This window comes from Cydia pomonella, chromosome 5, assembly GCF_033807575.1.
Source record: "Cydia pomonella isolate Wapato2018A chromosome 5, ilCydPomo1, whole genome shotgun sequence".
Taxonomy (NCBI): domain Eukaryota; kingdom Metazoa; phylum Arthropoda; class Insecta; order Lepidoptera; family Tortricidae; genus Cydia; species Cydia pomonella.
Window position 1 is genome coordinate 10462468 of NC_084707.1, and position 26018 is coordinate 10488485.

At 36.8% G+C, this 26018-nt stretch overlaps 2 protein-coding genes across 5 annotated transcripts in view; one reads left to right on the forward strand and one right to left on the reverse strand.

Annotated features, from left to right (window-relative positions):
- Positions 1-15743, reverse strand: part of LOC133518255 (protein timeless-like) — a 38666-nt gene extending 22923 nt beyond the window's left edge. For 2 of the 4 annotated variants that reach the window (XM_061851890.1, XM_061851887.1), the window contains exon 1: positions 15207-15591. The gene's annotated coding sequence lies outside the window, so the exon portion shown is untranslated. Of the gene's footprint in view, positions 1-15206; positions 15608-15639 lie in introns of those variants that run through there. The other 2 variants (XM_061851889.1, XM_061851888.1) reach the window with 2 other exon arrangements.
- Positions 15744-15916: 173 nt separating this feature from the next.
- LOC133518281 (WD repeat-containing protein 55 homolog) lies at positions 15917-21045 on the forward strand. Its single transcript, XM_061851948.1, has 5 exons — positions 15917-16088; positions 16774-17123; positions 17918-18035; positions 18397-18565; positions 19262-21045. The coding sequence occupies exons 1-5, from the start codon at positions 15986-15988 to the stop codon at positions 19758-19760; spliced, it is 1239 nt and encodes a 412-aa protein (XP_061707932.1). The 5' UTR covers positions 15917-15985; the 3' UTR covers positions 19761-21045.
- Positions 21046-26018: the final 4973 nt, after the last annotated feature.

Genomic DNA, 26018 nt, shown 5'->3' on the forward strand with positions numbered 1-26018 from the left:
ATATATATATATATATATATATATATATATATATAAATATATATATATATTACCGGGATCTCGGAAACGGCTCTAACGATTTTGCTGAAATTTGGTATATGGGGGTTTTTGGGGGTAAACAATCAATCTAGATTAGTCTTATGTTTGGAAAAACGCGTATTTTCGAGTTTTCATACGCTTTTCTTTCGACGCAGAATATGGTCGCTAATTTCGTATTGCCGGCCACTGTCCGTCTGGTCCAGCGGGTTAAGACGCGGACTGCTAAACGAGTGTTACGGGTTCGAATCTCGCCCGGTGACTAACTTTTTTTTTTATATGTTCAAGTTTATATATCTTTTTTTAATTTTTATTGTTTTACACAAGTTTAATTTAGTAAAAAAATGTAGTTAAGATTATCACCTATACACCACCATATTACAATAAATAGTTATAACCGAGCGTCGCCCAGGTACTGATTTTAAAATTTAATATTGTGGAAATAAAATGTTGAAAGTATTTTTGCCAAATTGCAATTCAATCGGTCCAGTATAGTTTCGGAGCAAATCGGTTGTAACAGATAGATGGACAGACAGCCACACGTGAACCTATAAGGGTTCTATTTTAGCTTTTGAGGTATGGAACGAGACCCGCGTTATCCTAATAGATATTACGACAGGACTGTTTCTCCCACGGTCAGTTGTATGTGGCGTGTTCCGGTGTATGTTCACCTCAAAGTTTGGTTCTATTGCTACCACCTTTAAACATGGCAAAAAATTTTGTTCATAAGGAAGTACCTACTTTAACAAGTATAAAGTTGTTGAACACTTCATGCATTTTTCAGAACATGATTCTAAATCTAATAATCAGGAACAAACATACATACCTACATGTCTTCATACAAACATACGGGTCAAACAAAGAACTTTTTTTTTATCTCGCTTGAAAAAATATTTTAACCCCATTTTAACTCCCTTAAGCAATAATATTCAATAACGCTGAAATGATTTTTCTTGTTTTCGAATATTATGGTTTTCGAAGAACAAATCGACAAATGCGACATCCATTCGTATTATGAAAAAATAAAACAGGATAGTATTTTTGTTTCTTGTGCAATAGTGGGTTATTTGTTTAACCCTCGTGCCTTGAAACCCTCGCAACGCTCAAAATTCGACTTTACAAACCACTCGCTACGCTGGTCATTCAATGTTGGAGTCCTTCGCTTGCTCAGGTATCAATATTAGCACGAGCGGTTAAACAACAACTATTTTCCCTTGTAAAACGAACAACTATTATCTTAATAGCTTAATAGTATCTGTAAGGAGTCTCCGTTCGAAGCAAGCGGTTAGGGTCTCCACACACTTATCTTTTTTGCTATTAATTGCGTAGCTATTAGAATTTTATACAATCGTGATATAATAGAGAGCTTTTCAGTCGAGTACCGTGTTTTGGCAACGAAGCTTGCTGAGTTGCCAAAGTGAGGTACGAAAACTACGAGATTGAAAAGCTTGATTATATCACTATTGAATACAATACTTTTTAATACGAGTTAATAAAAATAATACTTTAATAAAATCATACAACAAGCCAAAAGTATACAGCTATTAAAGATACGCGAGCAGCCGCGATACCTTCATACTCGTACGTGCCCCGGTCGCCAGGACTCGGCGGGGTGGTCAAACTGGTCAACGACACCTTTTTGTAACTCATGAGGCCCTGGTACTTGCTCCTTGCTAAATTCAATTTTTAGACAGTTTTTTTTCTCGATTTTGGTCACCGTAGCCTATGGAAACTAACAAGCAATGGTAAGCGGTTTTCGTAGTCTATGGATGTTGCTATATTAAGGGTTACACATGTGTGTTTATGACTTATGAAGCAATTGTTTTTACTATACAACCTAAAATAAATAATTAATTTGAGCTATCGTTTTGTTTCGTCTTGTTAACTGCGGCGAGCTGTGATTGGTCCATTTCATTATAGTTGACTAAACCGTTTCTAAATGAATATTATAGTTGAGTTGGGACCCCATACATGAAAAGTACCCAATTACAGTTTGGTATACGAAATCTTAATTCAACCATTACAGTCGACGAGTAGCAATAAAAAACTTTTTTCTATCGTCTTTTACCAATTTTGCATCGATGGGCGTTTTCTTAAAGATTTACTTTCAATTTTTACTTTAAAATTGGGAATTTTTATATTTTTTTTCCACTCAAAATGATGAGCTTTTTTCTATTACTAAGATAAAAATGTCCCCATTTTTGGTCTATTTGGTTACTTTTTCAATATCTACGTTCTTGAAAAAAGTACTTAAGAGCCCGCTGACATGACAGAGAAATGGACTTTTCACGTCAGCAGCTGGAACAAGGGTAATTTGCTGCTTAAAAACAGTGAGCAAAATCGCATTTTGCTCACTGAGTGAGACAAAATAACATTCAAGTGACCTTCATATTCGAATGTCATTTCAACGTGCGGGCCCTAATACAAGTTCGAAGTATTTGGATTCTATTGTCTTTGTCCCTTTCACGTCATTAGCAAAAAGAAAGAGACAAAAAGTGCATACGTAATTCAACGATATATTGACGGTTTATAATAGACCCCCGAAATAAGTCAGACCGCATCGTTCCAAAACACCCTACGAGTCTTCATTCGTAATAATTAATTAATGAAATAAAAGTTTAAAATTTAATAAAAATACCCATATTTTACGTATTTTATTATACAATCAAAACAATATACTTATACAAATTTACGCAATTGTTACGCAGTAAATAATTCTACTTAACGATTTTTAACGATCTCTACTATAGTTGACAAATAGTAGTATCCGCAATTCGGACCGTATCTTACAAAGTTTTTTTTAACAAAAAAAAGTTGACGATTGAACTGTCAATTGATGTTCGTTAATTCATTATTTTCGTTTGAGTCCCTTACTGCGCTCAAGATTCTAAATTAGATTCTAATCTAAATCTCTCATCTCAATCTAATCTAAAGGGTTAGGGTCTTCTCGGTAGGGTATAACTCCTCTGAAGTTACAGGCGTACCTAGGCTACGGAGACTGCTCACCATCAGGCGGCCCCTATGCTTGTTTGCCACCGTCGTAGTATATAAAAAAAATCGATTCTAACCTACTTCTAATAACCATATCGTTTTGAAACTTGCCAGTACAGATAACAAAGAATAATCTAGTGCAAAGTCCAAGTACAGTCGGCAATAATTGTGTTTCTAACAACACAAAAATTAAATAGAGAAAACATTCTCTTGTGATAAATTTTGAGAAGTATTATTCCTTTTTTTTTTATTCCGCTACCTAAAGGTTGTCTGGAAGAGATCGCTTTTTAGCGATAAAACCGCCTGTTGTTTACCTCTTCTTTATGTGTTGTATTATTTGTACTGTTTCTGTATTGAGGTGTGCAATAAAGTGTATTTGTATTGTATTGTATGGCTTTGATGTCTTTCAAAATAGTCTAGAATAGTCAATACATTGGCAAAATGCATCATAATAAAAAATGTGTTTTGCAATCTGTCATGGTCTTCTCTTTAAAGCGTACAGGGATGTTGGCAGAAGCCCGCATGGACATGGACATCCCTGGCATCCCTGGTGGCCGGTGAAAATGTATAACTGTCTCAAAGACGAACTGAAATCATTACCATTTTTCAGTCTTTTTTAGCGTAAACTTAAAAGTTGGTTGGTACAAGAGTGTTTTTATTCAATTGATGTTTTTTGTCAATTTTTTTTACTGGCTTTTACTCCCTACCAATTTGCACAGGGTGAATTCGCCAATATCAGTGTTGACTTTCACACGTGAGGAGAATGTTCAGTATAATATTTGTACTTGTGGGAGGATGTAGGTGTTTTGACTATTTCAGATATGTCACTGACACTTGGAATTAGTAAGTAAATATTCTTTATTGTGCACCTTACAGTTAAAAATAGACAGGAAATGAAAAAACACGTAAAAGTTAGGTAACAACAGGCGGTCTTATCGCTAAGAAGCGATCTCTGCCAGACTTACTTTGGGTAGCAGGAAACTATGAACTTACAACATTGAACGGGTAGTGCCGATATGCATATAATTCAACAAAATGAAGACGCAAACATATAATACATACCTACCTTTCTTTTTGTTGTACTTAAAAGGAGTGACATGTATAATATTACATTTATTAGCATAGTTAATAGATGTATGCGTGTTTGTGTTTTTGCATGCCAGTTGCTTGTAAAATATGCATGTGCTTCTTAGTTACTAAGTCCATCTTGTATACCATATTTTATGCAAAATAAAGATATTTGATATTTAAGGGAAAAGAAAGATTTTTCAAGGCTTATGTGATGGAGTATAATCAATTTATTTAGTTCCCTTTATGGTTGTTTTAATGTGGAGACATGGGTAGGATATTGTCTCGCACACAAAGAAATCTTATTCGGATAATAAATGATGATGATTGTACATTTTCGGGTAGTTATAACATTTATTCTTATTAAGAGCTCGGGCTCTTAATAGTATTTTGTACAAGAGGTAATAAAAAAGGATTTCTCTAAATTAGATCTATTATAGAATCTTTCGCTTGCACGGGACTCAAAACAAGCACTCGAAGAAATATCAAACTTTGCTCTCTTGTTGTACAAATAACTATTTTATCCTATAGTTTACTATTTGATTTGTTGTTATCATGGTAAGTAATAGAAATATAGTTGGTCAAACCAATTTGTCAGTAAATAAGAACAATAAAAACTATACTCATCCTTTTCTTTTGGATGCTAGTACTAGTGTAAGACAAAGATAGTATGACTCCCTCTGTCTATGTTTGAAATGAGATAGCCCTTTGACAGACTATAGTTATTAGAGCAAAGTTTGATATTTCTTCGAGTGCTTATTTTGAGTCCCGTGCAAGCGAAAGATTCTATATTACTCGCTACGCTCTTGAATCTAATTTAGAATCTTGAGCGTAGTAAGGGACTCAAAGCGCACGAGATGTAAATAATTTTGATCTCGTGTAGTAGTAGTACACAAAAATTTTCATGTTTGCAGTGGGAACATATTTCGAAGGTAAAAGTACAACCTGAAAAAATTTAATCCGTCTTCATCACTATTTCACTCATGTTTTCTGAAGGTATACTAACAATTAAGTTTAATTACCGCAATAAAACAAAACGAAAGAAATTTCAATCAAATAATACGAAAATAAAGAAATAACAAACATCAATTGACAGTTCAACCGACAACTTTTTTTTGTAAAAAAAAACTTTGTAAGATACGGTCCGAATTGCGGATACTACTTTTGTCAACTATAGGAGTGATCGTTAAAAGTAATCGTATATTTCGATGCTAGTGAGTGGCAAAACTCGGGACGAGTGAAGAATGACATTTCCGCACGTGTATCGAACGACGTTTTTTAATACAGTTGTGAAAAAATAAGAAAAACAACAAATATTTTTTTATGCATGTTCTATAAGACAGAAACAATTATAAAATATTATACTATTATTACCTAAGTATCTTTATTTACGATTATTTGTGTATCGTATTTTTAAATTGTATAAAAACAATATCGAATGTTGCCTAGCTTTGGAAACTTAAAACATTCTTGCAGTAACAAAAAACGCCTCTGTTTTGACAGGCGTTTCGGCAGCTATTCAGACAACTTATTAAAAACGATTTTTCAATACTCAATATTAAAAAATAAACGTGTTATAATGATGAAGAGGTAAGTAATAAAATATGAAATATGCTTATATTTATTATTTTTACATTAACAGTAGGTTTTTATGTTGATTACGACTTTTAAAGGAAACTAATATTAACACTTATCAATAAGTAGTCATGAATTGGAACAAGTGGAAAAGTAAAAATCACTAGTTCTCGAAATCCAACTTTCCGCACGCTAAACAGCTACGTAAAGTAGCACTTTTTGAGCAACTGTATTAAAAAAATATTTACTTTGCGTAACAATTGCGTAATTTTTTATAAGTTCATTGTTTTGATTGTATAATAAAATACGTAAAATATGGTGTTTTTATTTAATTTAAAACTTTTATTTCATTAATTAATTATTACGAATGAAAACTCGTAGGGTGTTTTGGGAACATGCGGTCTGACTTATTTCGGGGGTCTATTATTAACCGTCAATATACCGTTGAATTACGTGTAAACTTTTTTGTCTCTTTCTTTTTGCTAATGACGTGAAAGGGACTAAGACAATAGAATCCAAATATTTCGAACTAGTATTAGGCCCTGCACGTTGAAATGACATTCGAATATAAAGGTCACTTGAAAGTTATTTTGTCTCACTCAGTGAGCAAAATGCGATTTTGCTCACTGTTTTTAAGCATCAAATTACCCTTGTTCGAGCTGCTGACGTGAAAAACACATTTCAACTGTAGTCAGTTACGGTAGTCCGTAAGAAATGAAAAAATGTGTAACCGCTGAATATGTAGAGATTATTAGATACTTACCTCAAAAACCGCTGGTGGCCTAGAAAAAACGCTGGTGGCCTAGCGGTAAGACTGTGCGACTTGCAATCCGGAGGTCACGGGTTCAAATCCCGGCTCGTAACAATGAGTTTTTCGGAACTTAATGTACGAAATATCATTTGATATCTCCCAGTCGCTTTTCGGTGAAGAAAAGAAGATTAGATACTCACCTCATGCATACCTAATAACCTACCATTAAACTGTCTATATCAATAATACTTGTATTTGCTTAGGTATTTGGAGTCCATGTGATACCGTAACAATGTATAACAGTTGATTACGTATAGAGATACATACCTTATACCGACTCTGGATTGCAAGAAATAAATTAATACTAAACATAAGTACTTTAAATACAACCCGGAACGACAGATAAATGAGGCTTAGCTCTGTTTGTCACCGTTGTATACGGAATCCTAAAAAGGAAAACCGAACTGTATAAATAATAAACTACTAATCTACTTTACTTTCAAATTTAAATGCCATCAGAATTCAAAGCCCTGTTGAGCGAATCGAAATTCCAATAAACGATTTTTAAATAAAAAAGGAAAATCCGCCCCCTCGAAGACTACTACGTAGATTTGAGAGTACCCTATACACGTGACGCTTGCGAGCGCGGGCGGGCCAATAGTAGGTCACGCGAGTCGCGTGGCCCGCGCACGTGTCCAGTTAACGTGCCCAGCTATAACGTGCGCGTCCCGCGCTACGAACGAACGTCGACGAACGGAGACGGAGAGCGGAACGTGCTCATATGACGCGGTTTGGACGATTAGGTAGCTGGTGTCGAGTATTATTGAGAATAATATTCCTATAACACTTACGTAACCTCTACCTACATGTTTCAATGTTATAAAATTATGTATGAACATGACAATTGTAAAGTTTTCTTTTTAAATCCCTTAGAGTTATTTTTGTTTTAATCCACTTATCTGAAAGATGTCGCTCTTTTTCGAGATCAACTGTCAAAAATGTATCACACATGTATATATACTCCACATGCGATTATGACAATGGGAACATATAAAAATCGAAGCCTCCATGTACAGTAAATCAAAAGAATTTAGTAAATTATTGAGGTAAAACTAGCTAAAGTGCCGTAATAAAGTTGTCGGCTGTGAATTTCTAGACTTCACTAATTAAAATACAGTAAGGGTCTCCTGTCAATCCTAAATTAACAAGTAAAGAGAAGGTGATTGAATCGTCAATGAGATGGACAATTGGACAAGCAATTATTATAAAGTCTGTCAAAATACTCAAAATTAAAGCAAACAAGCTAAGGAAACAGTCGGATTTAAATCATTAGGTCTAGGTCTAGCGCAAGAAGGTCGCGACAGTATCTCGCCTGCGAAATAGACTACCCGTCCCTTTTTAATTAGTATAGAGTTAGAAAAAGACGGATAGTCTATCTCGCGGGCAAGATATCGTCGCGCTCTTGCATGGCCTACGATAAGTTTTTTTATTGTTATTTACTGTTTGTTTTGTGTGTATTTAGTAATCTATCACTAAACACACTTACATCTACATCTTACATTGGATTTGCAACACCTACTAACATCGTGTAAATGTATCGATTTCCGCGACCTAAAGCTTGGCTGGAAGAGATCGCTTTTTAGTTTTTAAGGATAAGACCGCCTGTTGTTTACCTTCTGATGCTGTTTCGTTCTGTATTGTTTTTTATTGAGGTGTACAATAAAGAGTATTTGTATTGTAATAGAAAAGGAACCTGACATTCTTCTGAGGTCGAATCAGCTATTCAGACGCTGAAGCTCAATATGCTTGCGATAGCGATGGCATAACTGCACAGATGCAAAAAAGTTTAGGAGTCGAAGGGAATCTTGCACAAGATCTGTGAGAACGGTGAGAAGATTTGGAGAACAGGCGTATGGCCCGAGGACTGGACCGAATCCACTTAGTTCCCCTGCACAAAGAAGGTTGTACGTGCAAAACTGAAAACTACTGAATTCCGAACAAGCGGCTAGAGAATTATAATGTAGGCAAATATCTAGCAGGCAAGATTTGTAAGAGTTAAAGGTCGGAGGGCTGGAAGGGTGGTATGGTATCCAAGTTTAGTAACCTCCGTTTTGCAGATGACACGACTATAGTAGGTGCCTCTGAAAAAGAACTAGCAGTCCTGCTGCAAAGGATTGAGCTCGTCAGCGATGAGTATGGTCTTGTCTTAGGATCAACTGAAGCAAGACGAAGCTGACGAAGTTGATGTTTATCGATCAACTTTTTTTTTATACCACGACGGTGGCAAACTAGCATACGGACCGCCTGATGGTAAGCAGTCACCTCAGCCTAGGGACGCCTGCAACTCCAGAGGTGTTACATGCGCGTTGCCGACCCTTTAAAAACCTGTACACTCCTTTTTTGAAGAACCCCATACTGTAGACACTCGGGAAAACCTCGGAAGGGAGCTCATTCCACGAGGAAATTCCTCTTGAACCGCACAGTACGCGACCATTTAGGTTCTAAGGTGTGAGGATGAACACCCTGCCGACGGCGAGCGGTGCGGTGATAGAAAGTGGCCGTTGGCATCATGTCAAACAATTCCTCAGAGCACAGCCCATTGTAGAAGCGGTAGAACACACACAAGGAGGCAAAGTCTCTCCTTAGACTTAATGGTTCAATACCGCTTGTGAGTTTGGGATCGTCAACGATACGTCGTCAGGCTGGTAAAATGCAGAGAACCAACGAGTTGTACGATCTTGAGGTGGTACACAAGCATGTTTACTTGGGATCTCAAATAAGCGACGATGGTGACTGCGACCAAGAGGTGGTTAGAAGAGCCTAGATGGCCAAAGCTGCGGTGAAACGACTTGAGAAAAAATATGGGAGAGCAGATGCATAAACCGCAAAACAAAGATCAAACTAATGCAGACCCTTGTTTACTCGATCTTTTTGTACACGTCGGAAACCTGGGGAGCCCAAATACAGTCGCTCAGGGAGGCATTGAAGTATTAAAAGAAGAAGAATACATGGAGCAAACTGACATTAGGCAATGCGCTCTGGTAGACGCTAATAACGCTTCTTTATAATTTTAGTCAAGTATTTCATACAAAAGTAAACTTAATGCAATACAGTTTAAGTGTAAAATTTGCAAACGGACATTTCAAAACATTGAATACTTTATGGTTAAATGTCGTTTTCGTAAGTTGATCATTGTATAAACGTCAGAATGAATAGCGAGTGAATGGAGTCGCTTTATGTAAACAAATTATTTTAACATTATTGTCTTTACATAAAAGTATCAAACCCGGAAATAGAATATATATATATATTAATAACGATTGAGATAGTTGTATGAATGGTCTTTGTTTTGAATGACAACATGCAGTCTGCGATTGCCCTGAAGGAATATACTACTTTAGAAGAATATTTTACCACTTACATAAATATAAAATAAAAGGACTTAAAAACACCTGAATAAATTTAATTTGTAGTATAATTGTCTTTTTGATCTACATTCTTTTGGAGCTTTCTTTTTTCGCAATGTAATTTAAACGTACGGTTAAATACAGGTTGGTTATCGTCTTTATTACAACAATTCTATAATTGTGGTTATATTCTTCTTCTGGTGGACATGACGTCAAAATGTTTACGTGCACGAATGTTTTCAATACATTAGATGCTATTATAGAATTGTCATAATTCATAATAACTTATTTGCGAAAAAAGGAGTTACAATAGTTGGTACATTATATTTTCAAGAAAGTCCATCCTCTTAGCCGTCCATACACAGCATGCAAATCTTACTAACTAGCCTAAATATAAAATATTTATTTATAATCATACCTAAAACAACAACATAATTTAATAAATAATTTACAACGCCTTCAGATCAGAAGTAAAAAGTAAAATATAGAAGGGAGTGCATAACCATATAAAATTTAATTGAAATATAATGTCAAATTGTCAAATATAAATAATAAAATAAGATATGGTCATGGTTTATTCCCCTTCGCATGTTATGTCTTAAAAAGTTTCAGTTGTTTTGCATACTTTTTTATGCGTCTGAAGATGTATTTACCATTTTTAGACGCATAAGAAAGCCCACCCATGTACAATAACAAAAAGAACGTATCGGCAACGCGTTTCTGACACCCTGGTGTTTTAGGACCCTATAGGCTACGGTGACCGCTTGGCACCAGGTGAGCCGTACGCTTGTTTACCACCAACATGTTATTAAAAAAAATTAATGCATACTCCATAGATTTTTGTTCCGTTACAACCGTTAATTTGTATTACCAAAATGAATTATTAAACACCATACAATTACGAAGAATTCACATTAGTTCTGTTAAAATATCAATAGAACTCACTGAAAGAAATATATGCCATCCTTTTTAGGATTCCATAGTCAACTAGGAACCCTTATAGTTTCGCCATGTCCGTCTGTCTGTCTGTCTGTCTGTCTGTTTGTCCGAGGCTTTGCTCCGTGGTCGTTAGTGCTAGCAAGCTGAAATTTGGCATGGATATATAAATCAATAAAGCCGACAAAGTCGTACAATAAAATCTAAATTTTTTTTTTTAGATTACCTCCCCTACACGTAAAGTGGGGGTGAATTTTTTTTTCGCTTCAACCCTAGAGTGTGGGGTGTCGTTGGAAAGGTCTTTCAAAACTAATAGGGGTTTTCAATAAACATTTTTTTTATAAAGTAAATATATTCGGAGATAATCGCTCCGAAAGAAAAAAAATATGTGTCCCCCCCCCCCTCTTAACTTTTGAGCCATAGGTCCAAAAAATATGAAAAAAATCGTGGAAGTAGAGCTTAAGAAAGACATTAAATGAAAACTATAGCGGACATGATCAGTTTAGCTGTTTTTGAGTTATCGCAAAAAGTTTTCCCTTCATAGTAAAAAGACTTACTTTAATTAGGTACATGCAAATTTGCCTATTTGTTTAACTCGGGTGAAAGGTACGTTTCATCCCTTGGTTAACAATTTACTATACTTTAAGCTCCAGTTTAGCTTATTGTGACGGAAGAGTAACTACGGAACCCTACACTGAGCGTGGCCCGACATGCTCTTGGCCGGTTTTTTTCTTGTTGTTTTGCTGTTATAAGCGCATTTTTCACAGAACATTTCGTCATGTTTAACAGTTGTCGCTGTCGACGGCCGAAACGAGACTGGGAGCAAAACTCATGCTCAAGGCGTTCGAGCATTACTTTTGTGGGGATGTTTTTTCGGCTGATTGTGAATCCCGTTAATTATACTTACATCAATGCAGGGAGGCAAATGGTCGAACGCATATACGTGTCACTAAGGGCAGTCTCCGATTGTGGTGAAGCCAATTTGGTCTCCTTCAATGCTAGTAAGACTCAGGCGTCTTATCTCCGCCAAACGGAGTCCATTCCATCTGACTCTCCTACTTTCCGAGATGTATCCCTTCCGATAACCGACCATCTTGAGCTTCTCGGTATCCCGCTGACTTCGAAACTCAACTTCGGTCCGCACATCCAGTCGAAAGCACAGTTAGCAGCATAAAAGCTGGGCATCCTCAACAACGCCATGCAGGCAGTAGTTTACACCTAGGCAGCTGCTCGAGCTTTAGCAAGCACAAGTCTACTGCTGTGGCGCAGCGACCCGAAGTGGATCTTGACCTCCGACACCAAAGACCGCCATGCTTCTCTGTCCAAAACAGTTTACGTCCAGTCGACGGCGCCGAGTTCGCTAAGGTCTTTTTGCACTTCATCTCTCCAGCGGTACCTAGAGCGTCCAGACGGTCTTCGGCCATTTGGAACTCCAGACTGCACGATCCTCACCCATCCGGACTACGTGCCCGAGCCATCGGAGTCTGGGGGCTTTCGTTTCTCCAATGATGTTCGGCTCGGAGAACAGATCTTCAATATCCTGGTTCCTGCGGAGTCTCCAGGTTCCATCCTCTCCACGTGTGGAAAATCCTACATCTGTGGGATGGTTCAGCAAAACACCAGCTTGAGGCGCTCGAGTCAATCGAGAGGAGGGCCAAGAGAATCATTAATGACGACGATCTGACGAATGCTCGACTCCAAAGTCTGGAGCATCGTCGCAAGGTTGCCAGCCTAACGATCTTTTACAGGATACATATTTCGCCATCGGACTACCAGACAATCGGCACTCCAGCATCGCTTCATGGTAGGTATTCCACAAATACGCACGAAGCACTCCTTATGCGAACTGCCAAGTAGTGAAATGCCCTGCCCGAGTCTGTGTTTCGTGAGAGTCAGAATGGCGGGTGTACCTAAATAAAATTAAATGAAAGCCATACCATATTTTTGTACCTAATTTGTACTAGTTAGTACCTCCTTTAAAAAAAATTGTACCTCACGGTACTTAAAGTAATCACCAAAAAACAGGTCACCCGCCATCCTGACAGTCAGAATGGCGGGTGTACTTTATTACGCTATGTTCCCGTGGTTATTGATAAATTCTATAAAAGCCAAATTTTTGTGCCTTTTTTGTACCTTCATATTCAATTATAATAAGAGTCATTTTATTTTTGGTTTCCAAGTTTTACTCATTTTATATTTTGCTTGCTATTACAGTTTTGCAGGCGTTATAATTTTTCAAATTATCGATTTCATTTTTAAGAAAAAACGCTAAGGTACAATTATTTTTATTACGCCAGGATTTAGTACCTTTAATGTATAATCTGTTAAGTTCAAATAACTCAGTAAATCATGTCTTCTTCTATAAAAAACCATTTAGGTCTTAAATCTCACTTTTTTAATATTTTATTAGCATTTCATTTTTACTCACCTAAATGAGGGTATTTATTGGGTACTTTGTTTCGGGTATTTTTACTCACCCCTACCAATTTTTATTCACTCTGGTATTTTAACTCACTCTACAGGAATGCCGTCATGACCTGGGAAGGAGTCGTGTTTCATTTCTTTGATAGCATGTTGAATTTTGTCTATACATAATGTTATAACCGTTAGTTAAAACCGAAACCTGTCAAAGGATAGATGCATTCGAGACATAGTACTGAGCAGCTCATAATCACTGGCCGCATAGCAAGAAAGCGTATGGCCATACATTGGGCGGACAGATTGATGTCAGAAACAGAAGCCATATTACAGGCCAGCGTACAATGGGCCCAAAATAGAGCGGCTTGGAGAGCACTTGTGAAGAGTGTCCATAGTCATCACGTCCCTTAGCCATGAAGATACAACAAGGAAGATTATTTTTATTATAAACTGGTGATTGACCCTACTCACACCTGATGGAAAGTGAAGATAGAGCCTAAGACTGTTTATGAGTAGAATGCTTAGAAATCTACTACCAGAAACTGTTGTTAATGCACCGTCAGTGAAGTCTTTCAAAAATAGACTAGATACACATTTTAGAACATTATAAAGTGCTAAATAAACACAAGTACTGCGATATACATGCATCAGGTACGATATGCAAGAGGTGCTAGTGTATCAAATAAAATAATAATAATAATAAATATCCGCAGGGCAGCTTGTGGCGAGCTGTTGGGGAGTAACGACCCCACGGACCCGAGTACTCCTGAGAGTCGGTCAGGGTCTCCGTCTCCGGCGTGTCTTCGTCGGTCGGAGTGGACACGCAGGACTCTCAGCTCTGGCTTGCCTTCATTGGCCGTCCAGAGAGGAGTCGTTAGAGCTAAATGCTCCAGGGGTGGAAGTGAAAACTTGCATAAGACGCGAGTTGGCACAGTGGCTGTTATCAGGCACTGGGTAGAATGCGGCGTACACCTCTTGACACCCCTGAGCCGCTCACACCGGTGTTGCTCCTGGTGGTCTTCACGACGGCATTTTCAGGGGCCCATCTAGTAGGCGGCGAGTCACCACCTGCCTCGATAACTAGTGGAAACATTGTTATGGCAGGTGTCCGGATGTCTTTGCAATAACCCAGTCTCATTGTCCTCCCAAACTTCAATCCATAGATCGTTATACTGTTTATTTTTACTACAATAGTCCCAATGCCTGCTGCGACCGGTTCATGGGTGTCTATTGTTGCGCCTGTGAACAGGTTCCAGCAGGCGTTCTACATGACATTAAAGCTCTCCAAGGGGCCTCTACGTGTTGGATGTATATCCCCACGCAAGCCTATCAAAGGACCGGGATTTATAGGCCCGTGAAATCCAAGGAGATACAATAATAATAAATAAAGGAAAACTCACCATGTCAGACGAGACTCAAACTCGCAACTCTGAAGTATCTGGAGTGCCCATCACTCTGCCAACTGAGTTACCGAGACTTACCCGAAAACTTAGTTCAGTTGGCAGGACTGGTATCTCAGAACCGTGAGTTCTAATCTCGCCTGAGACAACATTGTGGTATTTTTTGCAGATGTGTTTGCTCAATACAAAAAATAATTGATGAGTAGAATCACCAAAATTAAATAAATTGATTGCAACATAAAACAGCTTGTGTCAGAATGTACCAAAGGGGGTCCAAAAAAGACTTAAAAACTAAAATTTTTGACCAAAAGAGCAAAGTATATAGGAATCAAAAAAGACTTTATGGCTAATTTAGTGTAATTATATGGATTGGTGAATTTAATGTGGTCTTGAGCCTAGATATTTAGTTTAATGCTTTTTGGCTTTTGACAATTAAATGAATCAAATCACCGAGTACCTACTACTAATAAGTAAATACATTTTATAAAATACTAAGTGCATGTACTTGTAACTACATAAACTAGGGTATTATCAGTATTATCAATCTAACAATGCTTAAATAAATAAATAAATATCTGGTCTGGTACAGTACATTTGAACAGAATATTAATTAAAATATCTTACCTTTTAAATTATCTTCAAGGATTATCATTTACAACCAAAACTTCTTAATTTACACGTAAATCACGGTAAGAATAACTCAGAATCGTTCAAGTTCACTAACACTCTTGACTTTTAACTCACTTCCATAATAAGTACCTCTTATAAAATTTTCCTTTGCACTGTAACAAACACAACAACTCACGATACAAATAGTTGATGTACTAGTTACCACAATCTAGAAAATATATTTCTAATCATTTGTCAGCTTAGATATTTGTTATATATTGATAAGTGCGTAAGTGACCAACCGTGCCTAAAATACACACAACACTGAGAATTAGATTAGATTGTTTAGACACAGCACAATAGACAGCAAGTTCCAAACAAGTCAAACGACTAATAATAAGTAACAAGCATAGACATAAAAGATCTTATTTCTATGAGTTGTGCCAACCCGAATAATTGCTCGGAGCAATGCTGAGCCGAACGGAGCCGAGAAATCCCGAACGCTCTAGTTTCATCCGTCTAGTCTAGTCCGACGGGCGCAAGCGTATAGAGCACATCTTACACATCTAGTTGATCCTACCATCTAGAATATGAGTTGATGATATCGGTTTGTTCTTGTTTTTGAGTGAAACGAAACGACACAAAATAAGAAGAAACGTCTAAGCAGTATGGCTTACGATCTTAGCCTGTATAGGGTAAGGACGAATAAAAAAAACGTCAAAATTGTCAAAAAAGTGTGGTTCGTTGTCGTTGTCGATCGCATTTTGTATGCATTTTGTAAATAAATATTCAAAATGACTATTGACTTTCGAGGTTTTGAAAAGAATTCTTCAGATGAAAGTGGCAGTGACTCTAGCGAAGCAATCGATGAAGAATATGCTACGGATGATGATAACGGTACATGTACATCACGCTATTCTAATAATTATAACCTATATACCAAGTACTACTTTATGAAGTGAGATTGATGCACATAGATAAACACTGGGATAACGTTTAATAATACTGAGACCCTGGCCTCATTTTAATCATTTTGGTATTTTTTTTTTTTTTTTTTTAATTTATTTAGGTAAACAAACAGTCACTACAAGAAAGGCTTAAATATAAAGTATTTTAAACAGTGTTTACAGTATGTGTGACCAACACCGTTCACCACTTATTAATTAGGTACAATTAGTTAGATTATTCGGAGATTTTATTTACAAGTTTTACAACACTGGAGCTTAAGGCTCCGGGAGGCATTGACATTGATAAATTCATGAAGAAGATTAAATAATCCTTAAAGCTTAACAGTTAACAGTGCATGCAGTGTTACTTTAATATTGAATAGTTACAATTTTTTTTCGCTTCATATCAGTAGATGTTACATTTAGTTATTATCGCTAAGTACATCTATTACAAGTTTTTTATATACACCAGTACTGCAGCCAAAAATATCCACATGGTTAAAATGTGTGTTGTAAGTATGAACGAGCCTGCGAAGACTTGACCAAAACATTTTTAAGGTTTAAAATAGCCCTAACTTTTCTACCCTCCAACTTGAGTTCTACATAAATTAACTTGACAGATGTTTGATTTCCAGATAGTACAGGAAACAACGACCAAGACATGAGTAGTAATGAAGCTGGTGCGCTGGAAGCACAAGAAGTAGATGATGATGATGATGAGGATGAAGTAGTCAAGGCGATAAAGGCAGAGAAAAATAAGCCACGTGATCATCCTCCTACCATAACTTGTGAGGACTTCATTGTAGACATTTCATTTAATCCAGCGAAAAATTTGATCGCTCTAGCCAATATTATGGGAGACGTCTTATTGTATGAGTACAATGATAATGAAACAAAACTTGTTAGTACATCGGAATTGCATCTTAAAGCATGCAGAGATGTAGAATTTGATGCTGAAGGTACAACTATGTACACCACTGCCAAAGTAAGTATATCAGGTCATTTTTTTTACCACTAATTTATAAAGGGTCTCTTTATTCTTCAAAAACTGATGAGGAAGTTGTATTTTATCCACAAGAGTGGCAAAGTAATTTGATGCAAATGATGAGTTGTTTCCTCATGTGGGTTGGTGGGATTGACTTTTAGTGTAGTGGTGATTATGAATGATAAATATTTAATACATCTAAACATTTATTTGGGTTTTATATGTAATGTTCTGCAGTTAAGATTTTCCTCACGTTGGTATGGTGGAAAATATTGTGTTTCACTTGGTAGCAAAGTTTAACACTCGTGCCTTGAAACCCTTGCAATGCTCAAGATTCCACATTTTCAACCACTTGCTAAGATCATAGTTTAATTTTAGAATCTTTTGGTTACTTAAGTATCAATGGGATGGGAGGTTAAAGAACTTTGCCATCCTGAGCACAGCTATTGAAATTTTATGTGCAAAGAAAGAGAATTAGAGACCTTAATGTCTACTAATCCCTTGCTCTACTTGGAAGCCTGCACTTTATTATGACAAGTCATTTAACTAAAAAATAACTTATCCTCTAGCTGCCCAGACATCAGAATTTGCCAAGACAAATTTTAATGTAATTTTAATTTGTCAAAATTTAGAATAGAGGGGTTATATCAATATCTAAATATTAATAGGTAAACAGCCCTAGTGCGAGTGATTTCTGTTATCCATCATATATAATAAACTTCCTAGGGTACATCGACCATATAATATATTTTTCTTTCAGTCTCCACTTGTCTCATATTAATTTGTATTTGCAGGACAAGGCTATAATGGTTACAGATGTTGAAACTGGGAAATTAAAGAAAAACTATGAAAATGTACATGATGAACCTGTCTATTCTTTGCTATGTTTAGACAATAACAAAATTGTAACAGGTAAAAGAGACCTATATTATAAACAAATTTGGAAATGTGTTAAATTAATTAGATTAAGCACTTATATTGTAGTTGTCATAAAATGTAGTACTCATGGTCCTGCAGCTGCTTGCAGTTAGTAGGAGACATTGATTTGGTAATAGCTATCTATATTATTTTCTCACTCCAGGTCTGGTCTGTAGGTAAATAGATAAAATACTCTTTATTGGTACACCTCAGTAAAAATATACATAATACATACCCTACCTATATATAGATACATACCCTGAATGAGTACATAAATAAAATAAATAAGAAAACCCAGAAAATTAAATAAAAAAGGTTAAATTGGGTGTATATAAAAACACGTTAAAATTTACAGGGGATGATGGAGGTACTGTCAAACTGTGGGACATGAGAAAGCCTGATCCCATATTCAGTATAAAAATTGGTGAAGAGCATGTAGCAGACATGATCACCAATGATGCACGGAAGTATTTGGTGTGTGCTGGTGGCGATGGTGTATTGACCTCTATTGATCTAAAAGGAAGGTAAGACTGACAGAATGATTATAAGTCATAATCAGAACAATCAACAATTCTAATAATTATACAACACCTATAAAAAAAAACCTCTTTAATGTTTAAGGGAGCAGCCCATGTCTAAAGTCAGACCAAGATAAGTTGGCAGCGATTTTGACAGCCCTAACACTGCAAGTGATATTTTAAATGTCTAACTTCTATGAAATTATGACATTTCCTTAACACCTGCACAGGCTGGGCTATCAAAATCGCTGCCAACTTAGCTTGGTCTGACTCTATCTACTTGTATACCTATACTAATTCAAAAATCAGTCAAAAGTAGGTGGCTCAAACTGTACAAATTATTGAACAAGCAGCAACATATATGGTATCACATATATCAGTCATGTTACTCATATTTAAGCTGAAATAATTATCATATTACGATTTTAGTTTTTTTTACATTAAATTTAACAAATATGTACATTTCATTTTATGCTAAATCATAGAAAGAGACAAGCTTATGTTAACAGATTCATTTATATTAGGAAGTTTATTGTCTTGATAACATTTCCAGATTATAAACTGCCTTGTTGCACAGATATTCCAAATTTAATCGAAATTCGTTCAGCTGAATTTGCGTGATACAGAAACCAACTCGAAATATCCACACATCTAACATTTGTAATTTCAGTTCAGTATATTTTATTTTATGTATTGTTTCAGCAAAATTTACTCAACATCGGAAGATTATGATTCAGAGCTAACATGCATGGGACTGTTTCGTTCAGACACAAAGCTGCTAGTGGGCTCTTCTAAAGGAAAAATGTATTTGTTTAATTGGAAGGAATTTGGCTTGCACAGTGACGAGTATATTGGTCAAAAACACTCAATTTCTTGTATGATACCTATTACTCAAAACATTGTAGTGACCTCTGGTGAAGATGGAGTACTAAGAGCAGCCCATATGTTTCCTCAGAGACAGTTAGGCGTTGTAGGACAGCATCGCCTACCCGTTGAGTGTTTAGATATTAGTCATGATGGCTGCTATATAGCCTCATGCTCACATGATAATGATGTCAAGTTTTGGAATATTTCGTACTTTGAAACTATTGACTCTATTATTGATGTTAGTCAAAAACAGAACAAGAAAAAAGACATGAGTAATAATTTGCCATCTAGTAGTGTTAAAAATGCATCTGATTTTTTCTCTGGACTAGCCTAATATGTTACTTACTTACTTACTTCACTGGCTTAGTGGACCAAACAGGATCTTGGCCTCCGGCACAAGAGAGCGCCACTCTGCCCTATCCTGCGCCACTTTACGCCAGTTGGGTATTCCGAGGGCGAACAGGTCTTTTAGGACTTCGTCACTCCAGCGGTATCTGCGATGACCAGACGGACGTTTTCCACCCGGGTGCCCCACATACGCTCTTCTCACGGCACGATCCTCTCCCATCCTCTCTAGGTGACCGAGCCATCAGAGTCGTGTGGCTTTGATCTCGCCAATTATATTGCGCATCGCAACCAGCTCTTCTAGCTCCCTATTCTTCCTACGCCTCCAAGTTCCATCTTCATCCCTGATAGGTCCAAGAATCTTCCGCCCGATTTTCCTCTCCGCCACTAAGAGCTTGCTCTCTTCTTTCTGAGTCAGAGTCACAGCTTCACACCCATACATCAAAATCGGCCTAATTACAGTCTTGTAGACACGAATCTTGGTTGGTCTACTGATCAGCTTGGACACTAAAACTCAACCAAGATACCTAAAATGATCCACACCTTTGTAGGTGCCGTAGGTGGTTGCTCCAACTACTAGGTCTTCTCTATCAGCTCTGGTGTTCTTGTACCTTTTTAATTGGATATATTCTGTTTTCTGGTGGTTGATTCTGAGACCTATCTTCTCCCCTTCCTGCTCCACAATTCTAGCCATGGCCTCCAGGTCCCTTTTGTTTTGCGCCAATAGCCCCAGGTCATCAGCATACCCAATGATCTTATGTCTGCCGTTCAACTCTATACCCCCATCATGCATAAGTATATTTCGGACGACGTATTCGAGTGCCAAGTTGAATAGCATTGGCGAAAGGGCGTCTTCCTGCTTCAGGCCTGTGACAACTTAAAATTCAGCCGTCAGTTCTCCGCAAGCTGTTACCCTCATCTTGCTGACTTTGGTAGCGACAATAATCATTTCCACTAATTTTTCTGGCACTTTAATGTACCGCAAAATCTTATACAGTGTCTCTCTGTCAACACTGTCGTATGCTTTGGCAAAATCAACAAATAACATGTGGATGTTTAGCCTAATATGTTAAGAAGTAAGAATATAAATTAAGTTAAGTACCTAACAATTTTTTGTTTTTACTATTCTTTCTTCCTCGCGTTGCCACGGGTCATGGAAGCCTGGGGTCCGCATGACAACTAATCCCAAGATTTGGCGTAGGCACTAGCTTTTACGAAAGTGACTGTCATGTGACCCATAGAAATAGGACATGTCTCTGATCTGACCTTCCAACCCAGAGGGTAAACTAGGCCTTGTTGGGATTAGTCCGGTTTCCTCACGATGTTTCTTGTAAGTATCATCACCGTCTACCGGAAAAATCTGAACCTTTTTGTTTGCACCGAAAATTATCGCAAAGCTATCGTACGATTGCGATTTTTCTTTTAGAGTCAAACCCATACCATACTGGTTATCACCGGGAACAAAAGCGGCCAAGTGCGAGTCGGACTCGCCCATGAAGGGTTCCGTACTATTTATGACGTATTAAAAAAAACTACTAGATCTCGTCCAAACCAATTTTCGGTGGAAGTTTGTATGATAATGTATATCCAGCGATTGATAATAAACATAGATGACGAACTAGCTCTGCAAAATGACCCCACACACATTGTGCCGAAGCGGGCGGGGCGTCAACTTTGTGCCGCGGAGCTATTTAGTTCGCAAATGGCGGCCCGTTGTCACAGTCGTAGTATGAAGTAGTCAAATTATATCTTTAATGAAAGACATATGCCTTATTATGCGGATAAATGATGTGCTAATCGTTCCAACAAACACTGGAAAACATATGGGATTACCTTTCACGTATAGTTTAGCTAGGATCATATTATTTTCATTTCTCTTGATCAAAACAGATTTTCTATGGGGATGATGTTATGCATTTTAAACAATCGATGATATTAAGAAACTTTCATTTTAAATTTGTTCAGGTTGTAGTTTTGATAATTTAAATTCGTGATAGTAAATACGAATCGTTGTTGTAGGTGGCGCTTTTTTATGTGTACATTTTTACGAAGTCCTGGTATCTCGCTGCTATTTATAACTTTTCGTTAAATTCGCGGACGGCTGGACCGATTTGGCTAATTTTGATATTGGAATATTTCTAGGTCCAGGGACGGTTTGAACGGTGAAAAAATATGGAAAGAATGCGAGGAAAATAGTAAAAATAATAATGATATTTTCCCATACAAAATATTCCTACGACGTTTTCAATACGATTTCTGCATGTTTGCTCTGATCAAGATGAAAATTGAAATCCAAGATGGCGAGCGTTTTTTTTTCATGTTTGATCTAAAATTCGTTATAAAGGTCCTCTCGGATCCTCAGAAATCGATTTTCATCTTGATCGAATGAAAAATTCTGAAATTCAAACCTGTGTTTTTTTATATTTTGATTTCAAATTCATAATAAAAGGCCTCCCAGATCCTCAGATATCGGTTTTCATCTTGATCAGAGCAAAATTTAAAAATCCCAAATGCCAGCTGTTTTTTTTTTTCCGATTTTGACCATTCAAATTTACGTTAATTTCTATCAGACATATTTCTGTGCCACTTAACTAAATATCGCAGGTGCCCTATAAGATGAACGATACAATGTATTAATTGGTTCGGAGGCCTAATTGCCTTTAAACACGTGCGACAAACGAACAAATAACAAGCCTGTATATTAATACACTTTAAAATAAAATAATAAATTACTCGTATCATACAAAAATATTGCATTTAAAATGTTCTATATCGCATGAAACCGTCTACTTCGAGTTGGTTTCCATTGTCATGTATTTTCAAGTGTCAACGCTACAGCCAATCACAGCGCCTTATTTTATAACGCACCAATCGTAGTTTAGATGGTTTAAATTGACTAATCATGGTCAAACGAAGTTACGTCGAAGAAAACAAGACCCGAGTTGCAATTGGTCCGTTATGAGTACTGCGTGTTTTAATAGTGGGGCCACTTTTACGCTGATATTTTGTTTGACGTTAGTCTTCCATGTTTTTTTCGTTCGCTGTGTATATCATATATTTTTTTCAGTTTTATCATTCTGTCATTTTAGAAGTTTAAAGGGGGCGAGGGGGGGGGGGGGGACACATTTTACCACTTTGGAAGTGTCTCTCGCGCAAAATATTCAGTTTTTCAAGGGGAACCCCCAAAATTTATTGTTTTTTTTTTTCTATTTTTGTGTGAAAATCTTAATGCGGTTCATAGAATAGATCTAATTACCAAGTTTGAACAGTATAGTTCTAATAGTTTCGTAAAAAAGTGGCTGTGCCATAAACGGACAGACAGACGGACATGACGAATCTATAAGGGTTCCGTTTTTTGCCATTTGGCTACGGAACCCTAAAAATACGAGCGTATATAATGTCTAATGTGAGTTTTATTACGCAGCGATACCGCGATTATGAATTTGAAAACACCACTTCGTCTGTGTTTTCAACGCTTAGATCGCTGTCTGTTTTTTTTCTGCTTCGTTCCGAGGTCTTCAAATGGTTTACGTTTCAATCGCGTCATGGTTCCAGTTGATGATGTGCTTAGTGTATGAGGAATGAGATCACTGCTGGTTGATGCGTGGGCTAACTGAAGATAAAAGCAACTTGGCCAGTCAATATTTGCTTCTAACCAAAATCCATACATTGTTCTAAATTTTTCTGTGTTCCGTTAGCTTTTCTTCCATCTGTCAGTAGCAGCTCTTGTAAATCTTCGGCAAAATTCTTTCAAGGTGTCACGATATTCTTCTGTACCCCTAGTGTAATTTTAGTCGATAGCGAAACGTGACGTACGCGTTTGCGTTAAGTCTCATTTTGTATGGGTTTTTGAACAGCGCGCCAAGCGGAACGTTTTGGAAAGTCTAAAATCTCATATAAAATGACACTTAACGCAAACGCGTACGTCACGTTTCGCTGTCGAAAATATTTACACTAGGGGTACAGATAGGTTAAGGTTTGATTTAGTTAGCAGCACTATTTCAAACAAAGCTTCGTGATTTAAACTAGATCCTTGAGATTTTAGGATAACAAACAAGTCCAAGTTCGTAATAAGACTCCATGGTTTATGGTCGTATAAGTTAGCGGTTAAGAAACGTAGTGATTATATGCTCTTTGGTTAAGAAGCTCAAGATGAACTAAAATATAAAATGTATCCCTTACCTATTTATTGCAAGTACTAATGAACACCACCATTCTATATCATTTTTATTGTAATTAGTTTTTAAACTCATCAGTTGTCAATGTGTCATTTGTTAAATACTGTTTTATTAAGTACAAAGATAATCTAATAAAGAGGATACAAGGGTAATAATGTAAAGGATGTAATGGTTTTATTTTCAATTTTCTACTTGTAACTCTTGTATGTTTATTATTTATTTGATTAATACAATGAGAAAAAGCTATTTCAGCATGAAAAAATAAGTTTTTTAATTTTTAATTAAATAAGTGCATACGGTAGAAAAGTTCGCGTTATGTCAAAATATCCTTAATAATTGGTACTTAAATCATCTGCAAGGATATTACGGTATATCTTTAATTTTTGAAAAAAAAAACTGTTTTACTCGTACGCTCCATACATTTGCTTAGAACAAAAATTGTGAGAGTCAGAATGGCGGGTGTACCTAAATAAAATTAAATGAAAACCATAAGGTAGAAGTACTAGTGCTCGACGCTACACTAGTACTCGACATGAGCACTTTATGTCAAAGTGACAAGGATTAAGTTCGAATACAGAAAAATCTTCGTTGTTCTAATTTAACCTATATTTCCATGAAATGAAGTGCCCATGTCGGTGACTAATGCAGCGTCGAGCACTAGTACTTCTACCTTACCATATTTTTGTACCTAATTTGCACTATTTAGTACCTCCTTTAAAAAAAATTGTACCTCACGGTACTTAAAGTTATCACCAAAAAACAGTACACCCGCCATTCTGACTGTCAGGATGGCGGGTGTACTTTATTACGCTATGTTCCCGTGGTTATTGATAAATTCTTTAAAAGCCAAATTTTTGTACCTTTTTGTAGACACGATTTTCTGAGTTATTTGAACTTAACAGATTAAACATAGTACCTTTAATCCTGGCGTAATAAAAATAATTGTACCTTAGCGTTTTTTCTTAAAAATGAAATTGATAACTTGAAAAATTATAACGCCTGCAAAATTGTAATAGCAAGGAAAATACAAAATGAGTAAAACTTGGAAAGCACAAATAAAATGACTCGTATTATAATTGAATATGAAGGTACAAAAATTTGGCTTTTATAGAATTTATCAATAACCACGAGAACATAGCGTAATAAAGTACACCCGCCATTCTGACCGTCAGGATGGCGGGTGTACTGTTTTTTGATGATAACTTTACGTACCGTGAGGTACAATTTTTTTTAACGGAGGTACTAAATAGTACAAATTAGGTACAAAGATATGGTATGCTTTTCAATTATTTTTATTTAGGTACACCCGCCATTCTGACTTTCACCAAAAATTCACTACGCGTAAGGTACCGAAAAGGTGAAGGCTACGCTTTTTAAAGCATATTGCCAGTCATTCTACACGTGCAACCTATGGATCAGCTATACGCACATTGATGTACGTTTACTTACAATACTTACATCAATGTATACGCAGCGGGCATACAGCGCTCTGCGGGTGCAGTACAACAACGCGTACAGGGTGGTGTTCGGCCTGCCGCGACACTGTAGCGCCTCGGGTACCTATGTTCACAGAGGGACGGATCGATGGCTTCCACGCGATCATCAGGAAGAGGTGTAGCTCGCTGTTGAGGCGGTGGCGCGAGCTCGAATACCATCCTGTGCACGTTGGCCGACCGGTGGGACTCACCGTGGCTGAAGCACTGGGTGCAGCTACATGCCCCTTTATGTAGGAATTTGTATTAATATCATGTCATACTAACCCTAGATTTAAGTATTTGTATGTTACTAACACAATATGGACATTGTTCGAAATAAATTGTTTTTGATTTGATTTGTTTGTTATTGGTTCGATCAAACTCAAATTCATCTTTTGTAGTCAAAATAACGAGTATAACCGTATTAAAAAAAAAATATCGATTTGCACCTCGTAGGAAAATTCTAATTATGTGGAAAAATCAAGAATAATTGGTTTTAAAATCATCTGTCAGGATATTACGGTTAACTTTTTATTTTCGGAGAAAACTCGATTTTTCTGATACGCGCCATACAAAGATTTTGAAAAAAAGTGG